The sequence below is a fragment of the Prunus mume genome, linkage group LG1 (assembly GCF_029339155.1).
Source record: "Prunus mume cultivar Tortuosa linkage group LG1, ASM2933915v1, whole genome shotgun sequence".
NCBI lineage: Eukaryota > Viridiplantae > Streptophyta > Magnoliopsida > Rosales > Rosaceae > Prunus > Prunus mume.
The window spans coordinates 1618507-1642674 of record NC_142698.1 but is presented as its reverse complement, the minus strand read 5'-3'; the positions used below and the strand labels follow the sequence as shown (position 1 = coordinate 1642674).

Sequence of the window (24168 nt, the reverse complement as noted above, 5' to 3'; positions counted from 1 at the left end):
AAAGAGGTCTTAATTTACAAATTAGTGGTCTAGTTAGTAGTTGTGATAGTGAGGCAGATGGCTGTATATTTTTTGCGGAAACTTCATATGAAATTTAAAGTTTTATTCAAATTCTATGTTTTTCTCGACGTATAATTTCTAAAGTTCTATCCAAATTGTAAACGGATCGTAGTTCAAGTGGTTAAATATCATAAACTTATGCACTCAAGTTCGTGTTCAAATTCTCCCACTCCTAATATCACTTATATCCAATAAAAAAACAAAAAGTTATACCCAAATTCTATGTATTTATTTGGTTACGTATCTTGTATCGATATGAAAAAAAAATATATATATATATATGTTGAGTAACCTTCATGGAAAATGTGCACATAAAACAAAAAGGCTAAATGTATTAAGGTAACATATATGACAACCAGAAAAACAAAAACAAAAAACATATGAACAAGAATAAAAACATTAATAAATAAATAAAAACATAAATGTCAAACACAAGGACAAACTCAAAATATTACGGGTTGGTGCGGCTTCTAGTGTAAATCACAACCTTTTGAATATCGCAGAGTGAAGATTACTTTCTGGTTTGTGAAATAACGTTTTATTGGTACTATTCCATTACCTCTTGTTACTTTTCGAATAAAAATTATGTATAAAGTATTTTTTTTTTTGCTGCCATGAAAACTCTGATCCAATCCATTTTAACTAAGTAAAAAGAGCTTAATACATTTTGGGAGTATAACACTTGGGACATAGGTGTTATATTTTCGAAACCCTCAAAGTAGGTGTCTGGATTTTTGAGATGTGCCATATACACTGAAAAACTTCCTATTTAAGATTTTAAAGTTATCAATATATCGACTTCAACTTCGATGATTTAACATGTGTACATTTATTTCAAAACTTCTATTTAGATGGTTTTTTTTAATTCACTAGAGTTCGTGGGCACTAGGCTTGGACTCGGGTTGAGTTGGTTTGGTTTTGGGCCCAACTCGAACACAGAACCTGAACCTTCGGTGTGCTCTTTTTCCAATCCGAACTCGAATCATGTAAGTGAAAAACCGATCACTTCGTGTAACCGGACTTTATGGTTCGATTGGGTTTGGTTTGCGGTAAATGGGCAATGTTGACTTCAAATTATGCCCATTTCTTTTTGCACAAAACATGATATTCAACTCAAACCTCGGCAGCTAAAAATCATATTTAAGCACATTCCATCTATCTCATTCATAGCAAAAAGCTAGGCATCCATTCATCCTCCTAAATATCCATCATCAAATCAAAGGTTCAATCTCATTACAAAGTAGCAATATCTTCATGCAATATTCATGCCATTAATATGGCCATTCATCTACTTTACATCCACTATGGCAATTACAAATTAAAGGCAAAAACATGATAAGTCAACCCCAATTTAAATTACAAACCAGACAAATTGCAGTTTAATATGTTCCATTACATTACAAAAACAAAATATCACCAAAAAATGTAATGGAACATATTGATGGTTCTTCATCTTGACTGTTGTTGCTGGTGCTATAGGACTCAAAGTCTTCAATTTAAGGTAGAGACTTAATAATTGGTACATATGTTTTCTTTTCCAACCATTTGCAATGTTTCCATTTCTACAACATTGAAAACATAAATAAATATAAACAAAGTTAAAACAAAACCAAATACATGAAAAAACAAATAAAAGCAAGAAATCAACTCTTACCTTTCTCCATTTTCTCCAAAGTAATATAAAATTCCAATTCATCTTCAGTCGGTTCTTTGTGGAAGTTAATGCTAGCAACCCTTAGCCAATCATTGGAGCAAATAAGGGTCTACACTGTTTTTGGAGTCAAAGAAGCCCGAAAAGGATCCACAACTTTTTTTACAGCACTAAAGGCAGCCTTTGATGGAACACTTGACACAGGAAACCTTGGATGGTTTTCTTTCCACCAATCCAGCAAATTAAACCCAGCATTTTTAGGATTCTCAGGAGGATTCAACAAATATTTATCAACTTCATTCTCAATTTGAACCACATGTTTCTCTTTTCTTGATCTCATAAATTTTTCAAGCCTTTCATCACTGTCAACAATACTTGTTTCCTCCGCACCTTCGAAATTAGCCTCCACATAAGCTTGGGTAACAACTGGATCTTCTTTCCTGTATGCCTCGTACAACTTCATTACAAGATCCTTCACCCCACTTATCATCACATTAACTTTGGAAGCATCCTCTTCCAAATCACCAAAGCTAATGTGGACATAATCCACTTTGTAACGGGGATCAAGAACCACAGCCACTATTAGGAGTTGGTTCACATCCCCAATATTACCCCAATACTTGTCATACGTGGATTTCATTGAAGTGGCCACCTTTTTCATAAAAGGATCCTCACTTGTCATCATTTTCTTCAAGAGATCAACAATAGAGCACATCTCATGGAAGGCTACATGGGAAGTTACCGTCTTATAAGCTTTAAGCTTCAAGGTAGCCTCATAAAACCTTTTCAAGAACTTCACAAAAACCTTTGCATATTCCCAATCCACTACACTTGGGGGACTCAATTTTTTTCTTAAACTCCATTGCATTTCAAGCCTTCCTTTTTTTTTTTCTTTTTCTTTTTTGGCCTTTCATCCTCACGACGTCTAAGGATTTCCTCAAAGTAAGATGCAAAGTTTGAGTCCTCATCTTCCAACCTCTCAAAACCTTTTTGCAATTTTAAGGTGGTCTCTAGCATCTCATAGGTTGAATTCCACCTTGTTGTACACTCCAAGGGCAATAAACCTTTGTTATCAAGCCTTTGCAACATCAAACATTGCCTAAACTTGTCCAATTGAGATGGTGAGGATCTTGTATACATACAAGCTTTCCAAATACTCTTGATTGAATCATTCAACTCACACAACCCATCAAACACAATCAAATTAGTGATGCGAGCACAACACCTCATATGTAAAAAGTCCCCATTCAACAAAAGAGTGCCCCATTGGCCCAATTGCCTCTTCATATGCCTAATAGCACCATCATTAGCTATTGCATTGTCAAGTGTGATAGTGAATAATTTTTCTTTGCCTCAATCACTCAAACACTTTTCTACAAGTCTCCCAATGGCATCACCCTTATGATTTGTAATTTGACAAAAGTTTAGGATCCTTTTGTGCAAATTCCAACCATCATTAATAAAATGGGTTGCGAGAGCCATATAATTCACATTTTGTAGTGAAGTCCAAGTGTTCGTGGTAAGAGAGACTCTTTGTGAATTTTTAGATATGACACTCTTGAGTTTTGCCTTTTCTTCTTGAAAGAGAGACCAAACATCTCTAGCAATGTCCTACGAGAAGGTAGATCAAATCTAGGTTGTAGCTCTTTCACAAAAAAGTTAACCAATCCCTTCCACATGCCTGAAAGGAAGCTCATCAATTATTATCATCTTCACACAAGCAAGTCTACTTCTCTCTCTGCTATATGTGTGTGAAACTAAGCCTCCCTTATCAAATCAAAGAACCTTTTGTTTGTTGTCCTCTTTCACTGGAGAACTCCTCGTGCATTGAACTTTCAAATGTTGCAATAATGTAGATGTTCCATTTCTTACCGGATCACATATATAAGATTGATGGCAATAATTGTAAGAAACTCTAGGTCCTATATCACTCCTCGATTCAACCGTGTCCTTAGTAAAATGCTTCCAAATCTTCGATGCTTTCCTAATGGGTACTCTCTTCTTAGGAATTGGGGGAAGTGTAGATGTTCCCCCTTGAACTAATGGCTCAGTGGGAGTAGTGGTAGGTATAGGACTAGGACTTTCATTTGGGTTGGTGAGAGATATGTTAATGGTAGGAGTTTGAGGACTTCCTTCCATACTTTGTATTTTCAAGCCTATAGACAGATTTACACAATGAAAAGATTCATAAACACAAGATAAATACATACACAAATTTTCACTTTTTCCTATAGACATTGAAAATGAAGAAAATAATAGAGAAAGAGTAGTAAAGAAAGCAAGAGGAAAATAATATCAAACTTTTTCCATTTATTCAATTAAGCTCATTTGCACTTAGCAGGGAGCCAATGCAGACAGATTTACACAATGCAAACTCTAGCTGGCTCTCTTTGATAAATGGAAGTTTATTCAATTAAGCTCGTTTGCACTTAGAAGGGAGCCAATGCAGACAAATTTACACAATTAGTTGGCTATCTTCTATAGACAAATTTACACAATGAAAAGATTCATAAACTCAAGATAAATACATACATAGATTTTCACTTTTTCCTACAGACATTGAATACAAAGAAAATAACAGAGAGAATAGTAGAGAAAGAATGAAAAATAATAATATCACACTTTGGAGCACGTTTACAGTAATCATTCGATATCAATATCAACTTTGGTACACACTAATTAAGATAATATGTATTTAGCCCATGAAGCTTTGTGAAAGGAAAACTAAAGTTCTCCAAAAAAATGTATTGGTCTTTAAGACTTACTTTTCTTACTTTCTCCTATAGTATTTTAGCAAAATAAGAGAAATCCAAGTATGACAAGTGAAGATCCTTACAGTCTTCCTAATACACGCACACAAATATGCAAAGAAGACTGTAAATAAAGAAATTTCCTTTTTCGAGCAAATTGTAGTTGGTGTTAGTGAGTGAGATCCAGTCTAATATTGGTGAGAGAGTCAGATTCAATGAGAGATGAGAGATGAGATCAAAATCAAAGGGTTTTAAAAACAGAGAGCTGGCGACGGAGAGTTGGCAATGAGACGAGAGCTGTGACAGAGACATGGTGGCGACGAAGAAGAAAGCTTGCATAAGCCAGGGTATTTGTTTAGTTAGGGAGTATCCGGTGGTGGAGGGTGTATGGGAAATATAATAACCCCCCAACGAATGACTTACATGTGTATATTAAAATATAATTAAAATAATTGGGTTGGGTTGGGTAAACCGTGGGTTTAGTATATGGGCCCCGGATCGGGTCCACAAGCTGAATGTCAAAAAAAAATATTTAACCAAATCAACCCGACCCAATCAGTTTTGTTCGGGTGGGTTGGCCAAGTTTCTAGTCCAATTGCCCAGACCTAGTGGGCACAGTCTACAAAATTTAGATGTTTAGTAGTCTTCAGTGTTTTTATTTATACTTTTGATATTAGTTTTCTCACGTGCGTTTTTGTTCTTTATACTTGCATTGTTCATCAACCAATTTTTTACTACCAATTAATGAATGACATATTCTTAAAGATTGTATATGTATATTGATGCAGCGAGATATAAGGGATAGGGAGATGGAACGATAACCCTACAAGTAACAATGTCGGAATCCACCAACAAACTAGAATCCACTAGAGAAATTGAGTAAACCTTAAATATATTGATTGAAAATAAGATGAATGATCCAGGATGCTCCAATGCATTCCTTTTATACTACCCTAGACTTGCTTGGAAAGTTAATGAGAAACCCTAAACTTGCTATGAAAGCTAATTAGAAAACAAGAAGGAAAATAATAAAAGTTTCCCTAAATATTGTAAAAAATTTAAACGCTAAAAAGTCAAAGTAAACAATAGAATTTGGTTAAAATAGCTCATACATCACAGCAAAGCAATGCACTGCACTTGTCACGCCGTTCTCTTCGAAACGATAGGCCATGGGTCCTATTCTGAGCTCGTGGCCCATACTTGCACATATTGGGCTTTCCTGTTGCGATTATGTGCGCTCTTGTCCATCTGTTCCTCAATCAACTCGGTCATATGTTCTACATCAGTCTCTTCCGCTTCGGAAGAACTCAACCCTGAGTTTTCTTCAGGATAGAGCATATCATCTTCATTAAATGCATACAGGTCAGCAACATTAAAAGTGCTTGATATCTCCATAGATAGGGGCAAGTCCACAACATAAGCATTGTCGTTGATCTTCTTTAGAATCTTGTAGGGACCATATTTATGGGGCTGTAACTTGCGATAAGTACCCACTGGAAACCTCTCCTTCTTCATATAGACCATGATGGAGTCGCCTTCATTGAACACCTTGACTCGCCTATGTTTGTCTGTGTCGACTTTGTATTTAGCATTGGTTTTCTCTAACCTCTCCTTCACCTCATTCTTCATTGGCCAAACATTTTCTGCCATATTCTCAATTGCGATACTTACACCATGGTTCTTAGGTAGCTTCACTAAATCAATCACATGGTTAGGAACCGAAGTGAAAACCAAAGCAAAAGGTGATTTTCCTATGGCACTATGAACAACGTTGTTATAAGAAAACTCCACTTGAGGTAGTGCGTTATCCCACTATTTGGGTTTATCTCCATAGATTCTACAGATTATGTTACCCAAAGTTCTGTTAGTAACTTCTATTTGGCCATCAGTTTGGTGTGCGATTAAAGGCGGTTCCAAAATCTTCCATAAAGTAACTCAGAAGTGACTGAGGAACTTAGTGTCATGATCAGAGGTGATGGATTTGGGTACTCAATGCAAATGAACAACCTCCTTGAAAAATAATTTGGCTATGCTAGTAGCATCATCGTCTTCTTACAGCAATGAAGCGTGCCATCTTGGAAAACCTGTCAACAACAACAAAAACATAATTTACTCCCCTTTGTGTACGGGGGAGTCCCAACACGAAGTCCATGAAAAGGTCCTACCAGATATCATTAGGCACAAGCAATGGCATGTAAATACCAGTGTTTTGAGATTGATCTTTAGACACTTGACAAGTGTAGCACTTTTGCACTATTTTTCTCATGTCCTTTTTCAATTGTGGCCAATAATATCGTTTCTCCATGCCAGCAATTGTTGTCTCTTCCCAAATGTCCACATAGGGTGCCTCCATATAAATCTTGAATTAGCTTCTCCCTCAAGGATGTCTCAGGAATACAAAATTTGTGGCCCTTAAATAAATAATCATCAATGAGGTGAAAATTTGCAGCAAGTTGGTTGTAAACACACTTGAACCAAATCTCCTTAAAGTATTCATCAACTTCATACAGCTCCTTCAAGAACTCAAATCCCACAACCTCTTGAGCCATAGTAACTAGCATATTTGCTCTTCAACTTAAAGCATTCGCCATAGGATTAAGGGTACCTGATTTATGTTTAATCACAAAAGGGAATTTCTGTAGGAAGGTGCTCCACCTTATATGCATCTTGCTCATGGATTTCTGACTATTGAGAAACTTCAAGGACTGGTGATCTATACATAGTACAAATTCACGTTGCACCAAGTAGTGCTCTCATTGTTTCAAAACACAAACCACTGTATAAAATTCCTGCTTGTAAGTACTCCATTTTTAGCGAGCTTTACTAAGTTTTTCACTGAAAAAGGCCACTGGTTTCTTCCCTTGAGACAAAACTGCGCTACTCCCACCCCACTTGCATCACATTCGACCTCGAATATCTTCTCAAAGTTAGGAAGGGCTAGGACCAGGGCTATGCATAGCTTGTGCTTAATAAGGGAGAAATTTTTCTCTTGCTCATCACCCCACTGAAACTTTCCCTACTTCAAACACTCAATGATGGATGCAATAATGGTGGTAAAATCACGAACAAGCCTTCGATAAAAAGTAGCTAACTCATGAAAGCTTTATAACTTGCTTACTGTTCTCGGTATAGGCCAGTCATTAATAGCTCACACCTTCTCGACATCCAGCTTAATGTCATCCTCACTAACAACATAACCCAGAAAGAGTAATTTATTGGTGCAAAAATTTCACTTTTTTAGTTGATGAAAAATTGGTTTTCCTCCAAAACTCAAAGGACCTGTTTCAAATGCTCCAAATGTTCTTCCTTGGTTTGATTGTAAATCAAAATATCAACAAAATACACCATAACGAAAGAACCAATAAAAGGACAAAGAACCTGGTTCATAAGGCACATAAAAGTGCTTGGCACATTTGATAAGCCAAAAGGCATCACCATCTATTCATACAAGCCATCCTTGCTTTTGAACGCAATTTTCCACTTATCACCTGGCTTGATGCAAATCTTATGGTAACCACTTCAAAAATCTATCTTCGAAAACACCATAGAACCCCCCAACACGTCCAATATGTCATCCAAGGTGTTGAAAATATGTATTTAATAGTAATTTTGTTGATCGCCCTACTATCAACACACATACGCCATGTTTTTTTCTTTCTTGGGCACCAGCAATACTGGGATTGCACAAGGACTCATGCCATCACGAATAAACCCTTTTTGCAGCAACTCTTTTATCTTCTCTCGTAGAATGTCATTCTCGTTGGGACTCATGCGGTAATGTGGCAGTTTGGGGAGACTTGTTCCAAGCACCAAATCAATCTAATGTTGGATATCTCTCATGGGAGGTAGCTGGTTGGGTTGGTCATCAGCAATCAACTCATTATACCCTTGCAAAATTTTCTGCACTCTTTTTGGAATAAGGTGATTCATGCTTCTCTATTGACAACTTTAAATAATTCATGACTTTTTTGGATATAAGATTCTCACAGTTACCACCATCGATAATTAAACTGCACACCTTGTTGTTGATGATATAAAGAGATCAAAAGATTTTATGTCATTGCCCTTCCTCTTGTCTTGGTGCGAATAACACCCGCTCCAAACCTAGGTTTATTAATTCACTTCCTCATAAGCGAAATCAGCTCCTTCATAATTTTCATCAGCACCATGATCCTCATTGTCATCCTCATTCGCTTAAGACAAGTTAACTTGCCGACGATTTGGACAATCGTTGGATTTGTGGCCTGGTTTGCCACAACGATAACAGTGATCTCCATAAGGTTTTGGATAAGGATTCGGTCTTTGGAAAAGACCTTTATCCCCAATGCGGCTACTACGTTCTGCTGCTCCCTTTGTGCCCTACCATTTGTTAGTATTATTATTCTCATGAACCTATGCAACTTTTTTACCTTTGTCTTTTGCACGGACAGGTGAATCGGTAGATTTTTTCTTAAAATTGCCTAAACCCTAAAGAACCTCTCCATTTCAACAAGCTAATCCAATAAATCTTCAACTTGTAAGTGCCCACTGAAATATGGAATTTCATTCTTCATGCGATAGCCTTCTTGGCTTTGGTTATTGGGTTGGGCATGATCGTCATGAATTTCTTCCTCGAACTCTGCATTGCTATTTTCCTGACAAGGGCGCCGTGGGGGACATCATTCTTTATGCCGGTCTTCTCCTCTGTCTTCATCTGGCCGTGCTTGGTTTCCCAAGGTCAGGATCATTTGATGTAGACCCTCGATTGTTGTATTGAATTCATCACAAGTGATTGGTTCCCCGTCTCCACATGTCCTATCTTCTCCGTCTGGATGAGCCATTGGAGGCACTTCGAGTCAGACAAAAACCTAGCTCTGATACCAACTGACGCAACAAGATATAAAGGATTGGGAGATCGAATGATAACCCTACAAGTAACAATGTCGGAATCCACCAACAAACTGGAATCCACCAGATAAATTGAGTAGACTTCAAATATATTGATTGAAAATAAGATGAATGATCCAGGATGCTCCAATGCATTCATTTTATACAAGAGAAACTCAAGACTTGCTTGGAAAGCTAGTGAGAAACCCTAGACTTGCTAGGAAAGCTAATTAGAAAACAAAAAGGAAAATAATAAAAGTTTCCCAAAATATTCTAAAAACTTTAAACGTTGAAAAGTCAAAGTAAACGATAGAATTTGGCTAAAGTCACCTATATGTCACAGCAAAGCAATGTGTTGCACTTGTCATGCCGTTCTCTTCGAAACGATAGGTCATGGGCCCGATTCTGAGTTCGGGGCCCATACTTGCACAAATTGGACTTTGCTATCGCAACAACGTGCGTGTCTGTCCAGCTATTCCTCCATCAACTCGGCCATATGTTCTACATCATATATTTCTTTGTAAGGACGGAACATAAATTTTTATAAGGTGGGATGTTATTAGATAAATGACACATACTAATTAAAACAATAGAGTGAGTTGTGGGGGTTACTAGATATGAGGTCATTATTCTAACTGATTTATATCACAAACAAGCAAAGCTTATGCAAAGAAATTTAAGCTTTAGAGCTATACATCAAATTCAAATTTGATGATAACAATTTGACATTTTGTTAAACTTTCTATTCCCGATGTGTCATATTTACTCTCTTTTTTTCTTTTCTTTTTTTCTTTTTAAAAAAAATAAATAAATATGTTTTTCGTTTTCTCCTATCTTTGTTATAAAATGCTGCCGAAACAGATTTTTGAGTTCCACGGGGAATTACTATGACATTTTAACATAAAACAATTTTAAATACTAAAACGTTTTAACATTTTAGTCTTCCGAACGCTGGCTCCTCTTCAGACACTTGCATACAATGCCAACCGGCCACCCGAACCTAAGACCACTAAAGTCTAAATGCAGTGCCTTTTTACTGTAAGAAAGAGGATCTTCTACGTGTGTTTATGGAACTCAAAATTGTGTAGTAGTTTTTAGCACAATATATTTATACTGTCATCTATTACTCAGAACCATTTTCGTCAGAGTGATATAAAACCAACCAGTGTACAAGCAAGTTAAACGAAACCCACTAGTCTATAATCAGCATTTACAATGTACATTTCCACCATCTGAGACAAGGCCTTGGGATGATGCATTGCCAGCTGGGTTCATCGTGGTTTCATTAGATGCAAGGCGAAGAAACCTTGCTTTAACACGTCTTTCTAACGAAATACGGCCGATGAACACCATTAAGGATCGTCCAGCACTAGGAATTTCAGCCCGGGGAAAACTGAAGCTTCTGTAGCAATCCCCTTCTAAAAGTTGTAGCTATCATGCTCTCACTGATTCATAAATCTCAATATACTTTCCAGCTGTGTTGTTCCAGCTATTGTCAACTGCCATAACCTTCTTAACAATGCCATTCCATTCATCTGGTCCTGCACCAGTAATTAACAGAATACTATAAAATGAACAAAGATTAAAAAAAAAAAAAAAAAAAAAACAAAGACAATGACTGACACTTTGATCAAATTGCAAACATCTAAAACAACGTTTGAACTGCTTTGGGCTGCAGTAGGCTGAGTTTTTAAATATAGCTTCAAAAAACAAAAGACAATAGCTTCAAATATAGCTTCAGAACAGTTTCTGTATTGTTCAATAGTTTAAAAAATTTCTGTTCTGAAACTTAAACCAGATTCTCCACACAAAAAAAACCCATTTCTATTTTAAGTTATTTCTCCAGAAACTTTTGTGAAAAACCAGTTGTGGAAACTGATTTGGCTGCATATTTTCAAACTATTATCTGTTTTCATGATTTTAATGCCAGAAACTGTACTGAATCAGGAACCAAACCAGCCCTGCCTTCATTGTTTCTTTTATTATAACTTCAAAAAGCATTATTTCTAGGCAAAAAGTTACTTTTGGTCCCTGTAGTTTACCACTTTTACCACTTTGGTTCTTGTCGTTTCAGCACCGAAATTTGAAATTCAACAACTTTTTCCATATGAAAGACATTTAATAATGATACAAGCAGAGGTTCTAAAATAATAACAATAATAATAATAATACTAATGATACAAGCAGAACTTACTGTTTCTGTAGCAAGCGAATGCACGACCTAGGGCCCTACTTAGGGATCCTTCATCAATTCCTTCAAAAACAAACCTAACAAAAACAAATTTGCAGCATTCATAGGTACACTTCTACGATTATACTTAGAACACACAGCCAGGGCATATGCAACACACTATCACCCTAGTAATGTGAACTAGCACCTCAGAGCATGTACTTTTCAATCATCTGGTGAGGAACAGTACCAACCAAAAAAAAGGATCCCTTCTCTTTGAAAATAAATAAATGGCAATGCTTTGAACGAAATATGACAGAAAAAAGTCAGCTAGTGGTTAAATGAGCTTGTCTCCGCACTCTTCTTAATTGTAAATTAGTAATTTCACTTAAAACTAAATTGTGTCTGTGTGAAAGAGAAAGAGAAGGAGAGAGAATTCCTTATATAATCTAAACATTGAGGATGAGTGAAAGGTGAACACAAGTTCAGTGACTTGATAATCAAGAAATAATCACTCTAAAGTGCAGAATAAACACTTCTAAGAAATTAGTATAAACAAGTTCATGTGGTCTGAGGCAAATCAAAGAAACATGGTTAGCCTAAGCTCTGGAGAGTAACCAAAGACCTGCCAAACCTTGTTCTTTGATCTGTTTTCTTTAATAATTAAGGCTTAATTCAACCCTGGTACACGGAAGGTGTACCCTAATCTATGATGATAAATCTGTGTTATTATCCTTGACTTGATCCATCAGTAAAAATCTCCACCAACTTAAACACAGCATATTCATGACAGCACAGTGAGAGATTAAAACAAACTAAGAAGGAATTTCATATTCTTCCTCATGAACTGCTTGTGCCATAATTTTTTGCTTCCAGCCCACTTGTAACTTTAGGCCTTTCGATGAAAATTTGAATAATCTTTAGCAATAATTTAGTATGATTTAAGATTGGAAACACATTCCAGTCCTGTGTCTTGTCTAGTTTCTTACTCGGTTTTCATGCTCTCTACATTTTCATCAAGTTTGAGTTTACAATGCCTTTCTTGTTACAATACAGATTAGTAAATATTTGGTTAGTGCATCACTGCAGCTTGACTTTATTTCTACAGTCGTTAATTTGTTTTCCTACACACCATAAAGAATTTGAGTTTATAGACACCATCACCGCCACACCTGACCAAAGTAGTTATTTCCTAGTATTTAAAGCTGAGAAAAATGCCTCTGGTTAATAGTAAATAGGCATTTGCCTAGCTTCTCGAGCAAATTGGTGCAGTGGATTCAAGTTGTGAGCCAATCCGTTAAAGCTTAATTTAATATTCAGAAATTGCAAAGGAAGTTACCCATTGGCCATCTCATGGTTTGGCTCATCATCCATGTCAAAGACTGTGTCTGCAAGACCGCCAGTCTTTCTAACTACTGGGACCTGAAACAATTGATTCAACCTAAGTGAGACCTTTAAATAACTTTGGTTTTCTCTACTAACTCATTTTGTGTATCTACAATTTACTGCAGTGTGAATAAAAATATCTTATATATAATGCTATACAAGCAAAAAGCCAGAGATAGACAAGACGTTGTAGCTAGTGAGACATAGTTTCCCAGCACTAGAATGCTTCAGAAGAGTTGTTAGTACATAGCCATCACTAAAGTAAAAAATCAAATGGTAGGATTTAATTGTCCAATAGAAGTACATACTGCCCCATAACGCATTCCAATCATTTGGGCAAGTCCACATGGCTCATACATGGAAGGAACTAGTATAAGGTCTGCAGCAGCATACAGCAAGTGGGATAGCTCCTCACTGCATTGCAAAGCAAAACAGAAACACCACTTATTTACTAAGCAGAAACATCAGCCGTAAGCTTTCTTGGACAATAAACAGAAATTTATATAGAAAGGACAGGCACTTCAGCTATTTTGTATGGAATAAATTTATATCTTCCCACGACAATAAGTTCCAACACTGAATAAGAAAATATGAATATAGTATTTAAACAGATCTGTAAGTACAATTAAATGTAAATTATGAATTGGATGGTGTTTCAAGATTGATTACCTATACATCAACAATATCCGAATGCTGGGACCTTGGTTATGCTACAAAAAGGGTACAAAGTATGAATGTCTGTCAGCTTTCTTCGACTCAAAAGGTAGGGTACAGAAAACAAGAAAAATATTTAAAATCACAGATCTTCCACAAAACTCAATATGTCATGGAATATTGAATATCCTGTTGCTCTTGTCAAGGATACTTCTGACATCTTCTCTGTATTATTCCAATTTTAGCGACTTAAAAAACGATAAGTTTTCGATGATTATTAATTACTAACAAAATCACAAATTTCAAATCCTCTCATATATGGGACACTATCCAAAGTGAGAAGCATGACAACCAGGAAAAACAGAAGAAGAAAAAAATTGCATCTAGATTGTTTGGTGTAAGAAATACATTTATTAGACATTTGTGTTGTGAGCCACACTATAAGTGTAGCAATATAATAAAATGCCTTCTTTTTCTGGTTCTCAATGCAGTTATCTTTCTATTCTAAAATAGTCATTCGTTTCCAAATATCTGGTAGACTTGTTTCAATTAATAAGGCAAGGACTGACTCTGAAAAATTGAGTAGTATCATATTGCTATTGGACAGACAAAGATAGCATTAGATAATTGGGAACCTAGAAGAGCAGACAGCATAGAGCATACAAATTTCCTTGCTAAGCTTTGAAATCTGACAGCCTGATGCATATCCCAGATGAAGGGCAAGGGTGATTTGGCTTTTAAAAAGACAGTGTTCTTTAAAGCTACTATTGGGTATACACTCCAAATATAGTTTACACTCTTCGAGTTATTTGAATGGTCATTAACCAAAGACTTACAAGCCAAATCATGGTTAAACAAAGAGAGAACCAACAAGGGAAATATGAAACAAGAAAAAACAGAGTAATTCAGACATTATTATGTCTTGAATCCTAGTATAACTTGAGAGACATAAACGTCAAATCCATTACCAAATTCACAAGACCTTCAAATTCACTTTCAACCCGAGAATCAGGAGCTTTTCCCAGTATAACCATCTGTCCACCCTGAAATTGACTCCAGCATTTGGAGCAAAGAGAAAATAATCAGAAACACATTCTCTACTCTTAATTGAGATTGTAGTCAGGAAGATCTAAAGCACAAATGTGAAGGAAAAAAAAATACAGGCAAAGAATTGCCAAAATTTTCATAACAAATTAAAAAATCTCTCCAAACAATGTCTTTCTGTCGGGTCTGTTGGACATCTTGTTTCTAAAACCAATCTTGTGCCAGCTTACATTACACTGCTAGTTTTCTTAAGGGCCCAGTCTCATATAACTGCCAAACTGTCTGACAACACATACAGGAAAACTTAAGTATACACACATGCATATGCAAGTGTACATGCACCAACGCATCCATGCCCACCCATCTATCCACACACCCAAGGCACAACTTAGGAGCACAAAAGAATGTAATGCACTAACAAACTTACAAGTTCTTCAACTTGCTTAATTGCATGAATAATCAAATGAAGACCCTTTTGTGCAACTAAGCGAGTGATGCACACAACCAAGGGCACCTTGAGTGCAGTATCTGGCACATGGTTTCTCGAGGCCAAACCAAGTCCTCTTTGGACATAGTATTTGCATAACTTTTTGCCCTCAGAGTTTTGAGCTGCAAGAGACAGAACAAATGATAATGAGAATAAAAATTACTGTGCATTGGGTTAAATTCTTAGCAACAGAGTTTCCGGCATTGCATGGACCCTTCACCCCAGTGTATCCTGGTCAACCCGACATACATTAAGGATAAGACTAACAGACACTCCAAAGAAGTGTAAACTTTCAAAAACAACAAACCGGAAACTTGTACTTATACCATCCAACACGCCTCCATAGATGTACTACCCATGCCACTCCTAAGCTAAGGAGTCTTTGTTTGTTAATCTTTTCTGGGACTGAAAATAAATCCTAGTAATTTATGCATTTTTTAATGGATTCTGTAATTAAAATGCCAGAAAACAATTACAGCCACTGGCATAGAAGTTCTTGCACGCACAGAGATATATGCTGCTGGTGGATGTCATGATCATTAACTTAACTGAAAATTGTAGATAGGAATAGTGTTTGATGTCAGGGATAGGATCCCACTGATCTCTCTCTCTCTCTCTCTCTCTCTCTCTCTCTCTCTCTCTCTCAGCTTCTTCTGCAGGCAAACTGCAGCTCCCTCTCTAGAGTTTATCAGATGAAGATGTAGCACATAGGAAAAAAAGAAGAGAACAAAAAACAATAAAAATTCAGGATAACTCTAACTTTAGTCTTCTAATCTAAAATTGATAGGCAAAACTAGGGTTCATTTACAAGGATGGCCTATTAATAAGTGTAATCTAAAAGGAAATGAAGGAAAAGAAAACATTAAAATAGTTAATCACTAGTAAAACACAGTAGAAACTAAATTAATGTAGTATAATATTCTATTTTATAAGAAACAAATACTGTAATGAAAACTACACGAGATTATTTCTTAGCCTATGCAAATAGGTACAGAGGCCACCAAGATCCCCATTAATTACAATCTCGAGGGAGGAAGAGCAAAATAGAAAAGAATATAATATTCTATATCTAAAACATTTATTACGTGAGTCACACAGATGAACATACAAACAGGCGCATGCTCACTCACACACACACGACCCGGAGAAATAACATTTTCCATCCTCATCTAGCAATCTTATGACATTTACTGATCTAGCTTTATTTCCAAAACTACTTCAACAAAATGATAGATAAGAAAAGCTTATATTTGAAAAGGAAAAGCTTCAAATATATATATGATCAAATTGCAAATTTAATACAAACTTACTCATAAGTTCTTACCATGGAACTTTGAAGGCAAGAAAACATCAATAGAAGGGTTCCACATCACAGTGTCTATTCCATTTACTATACCTACGTACCTACAGAATTACATGAAATTTAAATATCAACAGATGCAAAGACAATAAGAGGTTTTATATTCTTAATCAGAGAGGAGAAATAGAAATAAAGTTGAATTTAAAGACAAGTGATATGCCAAAAGCATAATGTTATTGCAGTTTTTCAAGGGGCAAAACTGCATGAAAAGAGATCACTAAGTGCAACTATCTAATTGCCGGATCTTGTACTGCAACAGTAGTTCAACATGTCTGATTCAATTCCTTACAAAGAAATAATGTCAGATTCAACCACAGAGCAATCTACAGGAAACCTCGATTTTAATAAAAATGCAAAACCATTTGTGTTTATTATCACAGTTAAGGAACTTACTTATCACGGTGTCTTATCAAAGTATTCGAAAGCCATCCAGAGCAGAGTGTTTCCTTGAGATATGTTGGAGAAACTGTACTGAAAGTGAAAGAAGAATCACTTGTTGACATAATAGATACAAGGGGAGCTTGTCTGTGCCAATGTGGGTGGGTGTGTGCTCATGCCTGCACAGGCACAATGGAAAATATATGATGACACTGAAGGAAATTAAAGAAACTTTGTGTGGACTTAATATGGAATTTAATCAAGTTCTTGGTAAAGGCCCTTTTGCTACTTTAAGGCAGGTATATGTATCTGTCAGTGAGAAAGGAGTAGAAAGACCTTGATGCTTTACTCTATCCCACAGGACAAGTATAGTCTAACTGTTGCACCACTTTTCAGAGATGCATGAGGGCAGCTTGATAATACAGATTAACTCTGAATGTGATTGATGTGGGGAAGCCTGGGCACAACCATGACTTTGTTACTGGTACTGGCACCCTCTCAAAGGAAGAGATGCAGTCTCAAATGGATGATTTTTGTTTTTGTAATAAGAAACAAAACTTTCCATTAAATACAAAATAAGTACAAAGATAGTTAACTAGTCCACTTCTAAAAAAGCTTAACATGAAACCTGCAACATCAACTCTATCCTAAGAGAGACCTAGTAACACAATACCAGAGTTACTAAAAACAGCTGCTTTCCAAAATGATAGAACAGAGAAAGACAGCTCTTTCAACTCTGAAGCTACAGATGCCCACAAAGAAACCCAAAAGTGAACCCTATCCCATGTGCACTTCACCTGCTCACGAAGCACATTCTCAAAGACCCTCATATTCCTTTCCATCCATAACCCAGAAAATTGCCATCATAGCACATCTCCCTGAACTACACCCCTTTTCTTTCCACCAACAGCAAATATTTTAACGCTTGGGCCAAAATGTAAACCCTATTTTAGTTTTTATGATAAGCAACCTTTTTCTATATCATTTGGCCAACGTAGTTAGACAACTCAAGGCATTAAAAAAATATACAAAGAAAATGTGCATTACTTGGTCATGGCTGGCTATGGATATCAACTGCAAATATGAGTTTATCAAGAAATAAAAAAAATAGAGAACAACCCAAAAATTAGTAACACCACTTACACTACTGCATTGCTGTAGACAATTCCACCTTTCAATAAGCTTAACCTCTCAGGATTATGGCCAACAGTTCGATCATCAACTGCCTAAACCATATTGATAAGTGTGAGAGACATGGTAAGTTTTGGCTGTTAAAGATAGTAATTTGAAAATTCAACCAGGGCTGATCTGAGTTTGCAAAGGTACTGACAAATATACACACACGTGAAAAATACTGTTTTTCCTTCTACCCAGAAGGTAATAGTTAGGTGTGACCAAAGAAACATGTTATCAATTGATGAAAAATCCTAGCAACGCCAGATTAAAATCTCAATACATAGCTTCAGCCTAATTAGCACAAGCAATGAACTCAGCATCTATGATATTACTCTGTGACCGCATGTGACAAAGAACCAATTAAAATTTTACAAAATATAAAAACACACACACGAATCACATCCATGTAAAGAGCTCACTTTGTCAAAGGTTGCATATAGAGATCCGTCAAGACCGCACATGTTAAGTTGCTCCTGTCTGCCAAAAAAATAAAACAACGGTTATGAAGATATTTTGGAAGACTTAAAGAACTTCATATACAATAATGAAACAGCTCTTTTAGAAGTTGCATGGATCACAAAATGTCACGTGAATTTAAGAATACAACAAATAAAACAAGTATTTTGTTGTTAGATAACTGAAGTCCATTACTGACAGGTCACATAGCATTCTTTCTGGAACAGAGGAATGAAATACTAAAGTAAAAAAGCAACAATAAAAAAAAATATTTAAAAAAAATACTTACTAGGTGTCATTAGATATACTTTTTAGAGTCTGTATATGTGAGGCAATCTGAATGTTTCAAGGATATTCATATTAACACAATTCCAATATTGGGGCCATACCTATCAGAAACACAAGAATTGGCTAAGAATCACTTCAATAATTTTATGTGAAACATATGCTTATAAGTATAGGTTCCTGATCCATGATTGAGTTTAAGAAGAAATTTACTGGGATTTTTTATCAGTAGAACATGAACAAGGCACATGTAAAACCTTGCAATATTAGGTGAAACTATAAATAATTGAGACAGTTCAGTCAGGTAAAAAGAAATCCAAGGATTCTCAACTACGAAAGAATGATCAAGTCAAATTAATGGAGCGGAAATAGCTCAAGGGGACAAAGTATATTGAAAAAATAAGAGTACACAAGCATTTATTTACTTCTCTCTATAAGAAATTTTTTTCACTTACCTACATTCACCATAATGCTCCATGTTATGGATTGTCAATACTATTCTCGGTTTCTACAAATTAGTGAATCACACAAGGTAATATTAATATTATATGCAAAAATGAACTATATTACAACATTGTTATCCATCAGAAACCTTGAAGATGACACAGTAGTGATAACAACGTAAATACCTGAAGCGAAAGATAATGATACATATCCCAATAAAGCAAGGGTAAAGCACCTGTCTGCCATTCATGGACATGAATGATATCAGGTTGTGTTCCAGTCACCTGCTATGATGCATACTCTTGTCAGAAATTGGAAGAACAAAATTTGTGAAGTCGACAGTTTTAAATAAATTGTAACAAGGATATCATGCTACAAATAACTTGGCAGAACAGCCAAGAAACACTTGATTTGGAATGTTGGAAGTTATTTATTTGTTTTTCCTGTGTAGTGTATATAAGTACTACAAATATTCAAACAACACTACATATGCAACTCATTCATGGGACCATGAATTCAAGAAGTCCTTCGCTTCCATATCCATTTTTTTCATGCAAATTAAAACTCAAAGCCAAGATGCCAACAAACAAAGCCTCTACGATCTATCATTTCTAGGGCAGGAGACCAAGTTGACTTTTTTAATCAATGCACATAAATAAGAACTGAAAAAATTAACTTTCTATCAGTTTTGAGTTGAAGTACAGATAACAACCTGCATCCATTCAAGGCAAGCACGACTAAAGAACAGATATGCCTCCAGCTCATTGTATGAACCCCCATATACATGCTGGCCCTTAAAGAACTGATGTGATGGCTCAATAAATATAACTGGGATTCCTGAAACTGTGCCACTATACGCATGAGTGGGAATCCACTTTCCATCATGATAAGAGTTATATGTTGTGATCAACGTCAAGTCATCGATCTGCTCCCTCTGGATACACTCATAGAAAGGAAGCATTATATCTACTCTATGGCCCCGCGATAAACATGCTCGAGCAAGTCCAGTTACAACATCACCAAGACCACCAACTTTAGCTATTGGTGCCATTTCAGCTGTGACATGAATTATGTGCATGAGTTTGGAATCTTTCTTTACTTCAGAGGGAACTTCCAAGTTCGCATCCCAAGAAGGGAAGCCCTTCTTCCAAAATGGGATTTCATCAGTAGGAGAAGGCCAAACGAATTCCTGAACGCCAAAATCAGTCAAACTTCCTTGCTTGGCAATGCCTACCTGCATATAGAAGTTTTACTAGTTAATAATAGTGATTATAACAATAAACATGGAAATTGAAACGTTTGTAGTATCTATGACTTAGTTTTAGAAATTCAGAGTAATTTACAAATTGAATATATATGATGGGCTAGAGTCTAGACTTAGGCTTCAAATAACTTCTAGTACTGATTTTGATTAGATTCACAGCTTCAAAAAAATTTAACCAATACCAATAGGATTCCTCTTCTATGCAAAATTTATTCCCCCTTGAATTTTAAAACTTTCAGCCGTCCACAAATGAATTCCGTATACAAATACTAAAGCATATCTATTTAACTTAGACTACAGCCGCCCACAAAAATGCATAAAATGAAGCTAAATTATCTCAATAACAACCCAAACTTTCTTCATCGGTCCATATCTCCTTTTACATACCCAGTTTAACCCACAATCAAAATTCAAATATTTACAACAAACTCAAATCATAATAGAAAAATGGAAACTGCAAAAATTAGCATTTACTTCGTTTTTCCTTTTTTATGGTGATGTGGGGATGGAGAAATTACCTCTGATGACAGATGGGTTTGAGCTTGAATTTTGAATTTAGAAGAAGAGCACAAGTTGTGGGCACTCAGTCCATTATTTCTATTCAACACTATCCTCCTCCTCCTTGGATTTGACAATCTTGAACTTGAAGGACCAAAGAACCTTCTTGCAGTTGCACACTCCATTTTCACTCTCATTTGCAGCAGAGACTACTGCTTTTTTTTTTCTTTTTTTTTTGGGGTGAAATGAGGGCCAAAGCCCAAGCAGAAAAACCACGATTTGAATAACTCCAAAATACCATGTTTAACGGGTCGCTCAAAAATGGGTTATTTTTCCCAAATACGTAAAAGAGAGCTCACCAATCATCCCGCTAGTGTCAACCTCTCTCTCTCTCTGTATGAAAGAAACCAAAAATCCCACTAAGCAAAACCCACCAAATCCTTAAACAATCTTTTTTGGTTTTTTAAATCCTCCTTGGTGTTGGCGGCATTTGAAGCTGGCCAACAAGTCCAAAGTCAACCTATGAAGACTTGAATTGTTTGTGAACATAAAGATGCGAAGTGCTCTTACAAAAATGTGGAAGAATTGAGGATAGGCCGAGAACTTTTGACTACATGCCCCAAAAGAATGTATTTTCATGAGCTGTTTAGCTGGTATAATGCAAAGGGAACACCAAGCTAAACCCAATTTCATCACATTTCTGAGTGATCTCTCAGCTTGTGGACATATGCTGGCCTGGTTGATAAGGGCCATGAGATCTTTGGAAGTATGAATAGTAACTACTCACTAAAACCAAGAATGGAGCATTATTCTTTCTACGGTGAAGCTCTTGGGACGTGCCGGCCCCAAAATTTGTATCAAGCATGCGAGTGTGCTATGCAGATGCCTGATAAAGCCCAACCTCTCTCTCTCCCAGTTTTTCGCCTTTTTTTAATTTATTTATTTATTTTATATATGAAACTATAATCAAATCTCATATTACCCTCCGAAACTCAAAGTGACCTATATTACCTCTTTGACCAATGTTTGACGTTTCACTTTGCCCTATTACAGTCAAGTCTGTTATAAAATCTATTAAAGTGGCTCACGTGGCATGAAGGGGACCCAGCTTTTTGAACAAGTGTTTGCCAAGCAAGTGACATGTGTCTAAAAATAATAATTAAACATTTATATTTTAAAAAATAAACATAAAAGAATAAAAATCATAATCTCTTCTCATCCTCATCCCACCTTCTCCAAAGCACCCGCCACAACACTACAAGAAACATTAAAATTTTAGTTTGATTTGGCCACAAAGATGAGGTTACAAGTAACCTCAAGGCAACGAAAGCTAAAAATGAATCTTTGAGCTTTAAAAAAATTAACCCCAAATATCTTAAGGTTTCGTTTAGATTGTTCCTCTCCTTTATTTATTTTTTTTTGGTCTGAAGATTGTTCCTCTCCTAGACACTCTTGACTATGAGAAGAAGAGAGTAGAAACTTTACTCTTGAAGTATTACCCAAGGTTGACATCCTTGAGTTGGTTACTAGGGGTGGGTATCGAGATCGAAAAACTAGAACATCGAACCGTAGCGGATGGAAAAAAACAAGAAAAAAAACAGGTTGATTGAAAAGTCAACAAACCATTGAACTAGACCGGATGGGAAAAAAGGAAAAAAAACAGGTTGATTAAAAAGTCAACAAACCGGCACTGAACTAGACCGGATGGAAAAAAATAAAAAATAAACTGGTTGACTAAAAAGTCAACAAATAGGTACTAAACCGGACCGAACTAGTTCCAACTGGTTCTAGTTCTGATTCCACACCACACCAAACCAGACCAAACCAAATCGAACTGGTTGTGTATAATTTTTTTTATTTTTTATTTTTTTGCAAAATTATTTAACTATAATGCTACATTTTTAACTCATAACTAATATTTCACCAAGCCCAACATCAAAAACATCTCTCTTTTTTAGGCCCAATATCTCTCTTTGTATGAAATTGGATCATTTATAAATTTTCAAGCCCAAAAAATAAAAATTTTGTTTCAATTTGTATATTTATACAACTATAAAAAATAAAATAAAAAATGGCTTTTTATCACAAACGTCCTTGAGGTTTGCAAAACTATCAGATTGCGTCCTTTTTATTTTTTTGTCATTCGTGGTCAAGGTTATCATGCGTGTTCACAAGTAGTCCTTGTCGTCAGGTTCCGTCCAAAAATATGTTAGATTGATGACGTAGCACACATGTAGGCCTCACATATCCAATGATACGACGCCTCGTGGATTAAATGAAAAATAAATTATTAAAAATTAAAAACTATATAATAATAAAACTACAACTTCTCTCCTCTCTTTCCTCTCTCCTCTATCCTCTCTCCTATCTCCTCTCCCCATCCCAACCCACCCCCACCATCACAACAGTCTCTCTTCTCTCTCTCTCTCTACTCTCAACCTGATCCAAGTACTTCCATGGCGGCTGGACTCTTCACCACCACAAACTCCAACCCTATCTGCCTCATCCAATCATTATACCTCACATGCAAGGCCCCAAATCTGACCCCATTCATTCTCAGTAAGTCCAAACGAAAATAGCAACACATTGATGACTGGATTTCAGAGCACAGGGGACCAAGAACACTAGCACATCGCTTCAAAACCTCCTTCCTAGAATGATTGTTCCTCATGGTTCCTCAAAGCCTATCAAATCCATCCTCAATTCGGAACCATTGTGCATCATTATAAGATATATGTGCTTGATTGAAGAAGAAACCCAAAATGCCCACACCTTTTTATACATAAATCTTTCAAGATGCAGGCTATACACCCAAAATGAACAAAGACCTGATTTTGCAGACCCAAACCATTATAGGCTGAGAAGTGGGGTGGGTTGGGGGGAAGAGGAGAGAAGAGATGAGAAAGTTGCAGTTTTTTATTTTTGGTTTAATTTAGTTTTTTTAATTAATATTTTCTGATTTTTAATATATTTTTTAAAATGCATTTTTTATTTAATCCATGTGGCGTTATATTATTGGATGTGTGAGGTCTAATGTGTGCCACATCATCAATCTAACAGATTTTGTAGAAACTATATATTCAATTATAATATTTGAGATATTACAAACTATATTTATACTCAAACTATAAGATATCTTCCTAGTGGTTACAATGAAACGGAAAACCCATTATATCCTAATAAAGGCTAATAACAACATAATAGCTCAAACACTAATGTATTGTCATTGAAGACTCTTA

The 24168-nt window shown here is 36.0% G+C and overlaps 1 protein-coding gene across 2 annotated transcripts; it reads right to left on the bottom strand.

Moving 5' to 3' along the window:
• Positions 1 to 10418: 10418 nt before the first annotated feature.
• LOC103329564 (uncharacterized) lies at positions 10419 to 21405 on the bottom strand. 2 transcript variants are annotated; one of them, XM_008232056.3, is made up of 15 exons: positions 20950 to 21405; positions 19880 to 20401; positions 19353 to 19454; positions 19179 to 19231; positions 18402 to 18459; positions 17950 to 18032; positions 16822 to 16899; positions 16393 to 16472; positions 15009 to 15190; positions 14506 to 14580; positions 13553 to 13593; positions 13192 to 13297; positions 12837 to 12919; positions 11522 to 11595; positions 10419 to 10868 (listed from the first exon to the last, which is right to left on the bottom strand). In XM_008232056.3, the coding sequence occupies exons 1-15, from the start codon at positions 21124 to 21126 to the stop codon at positions 10762 to 10764; spliced, it is 1821 nt and encodes a 606-aa protein (XP_008230278.2). In that variant the 5' UTR covers positions 21127 to 21405; the 3' UTR covers positions 10419 to 10761. The 2 variants fall into 2 exon arrangements, with proteins under 2 accessions (XP_008230278.2, XP_008230284.2); XM_008232062.3 differs by having other exon boundaries at positions 19353 to 19451.
• Positions 21406 to 24168: the final 2763 nt, after the last annotated feature.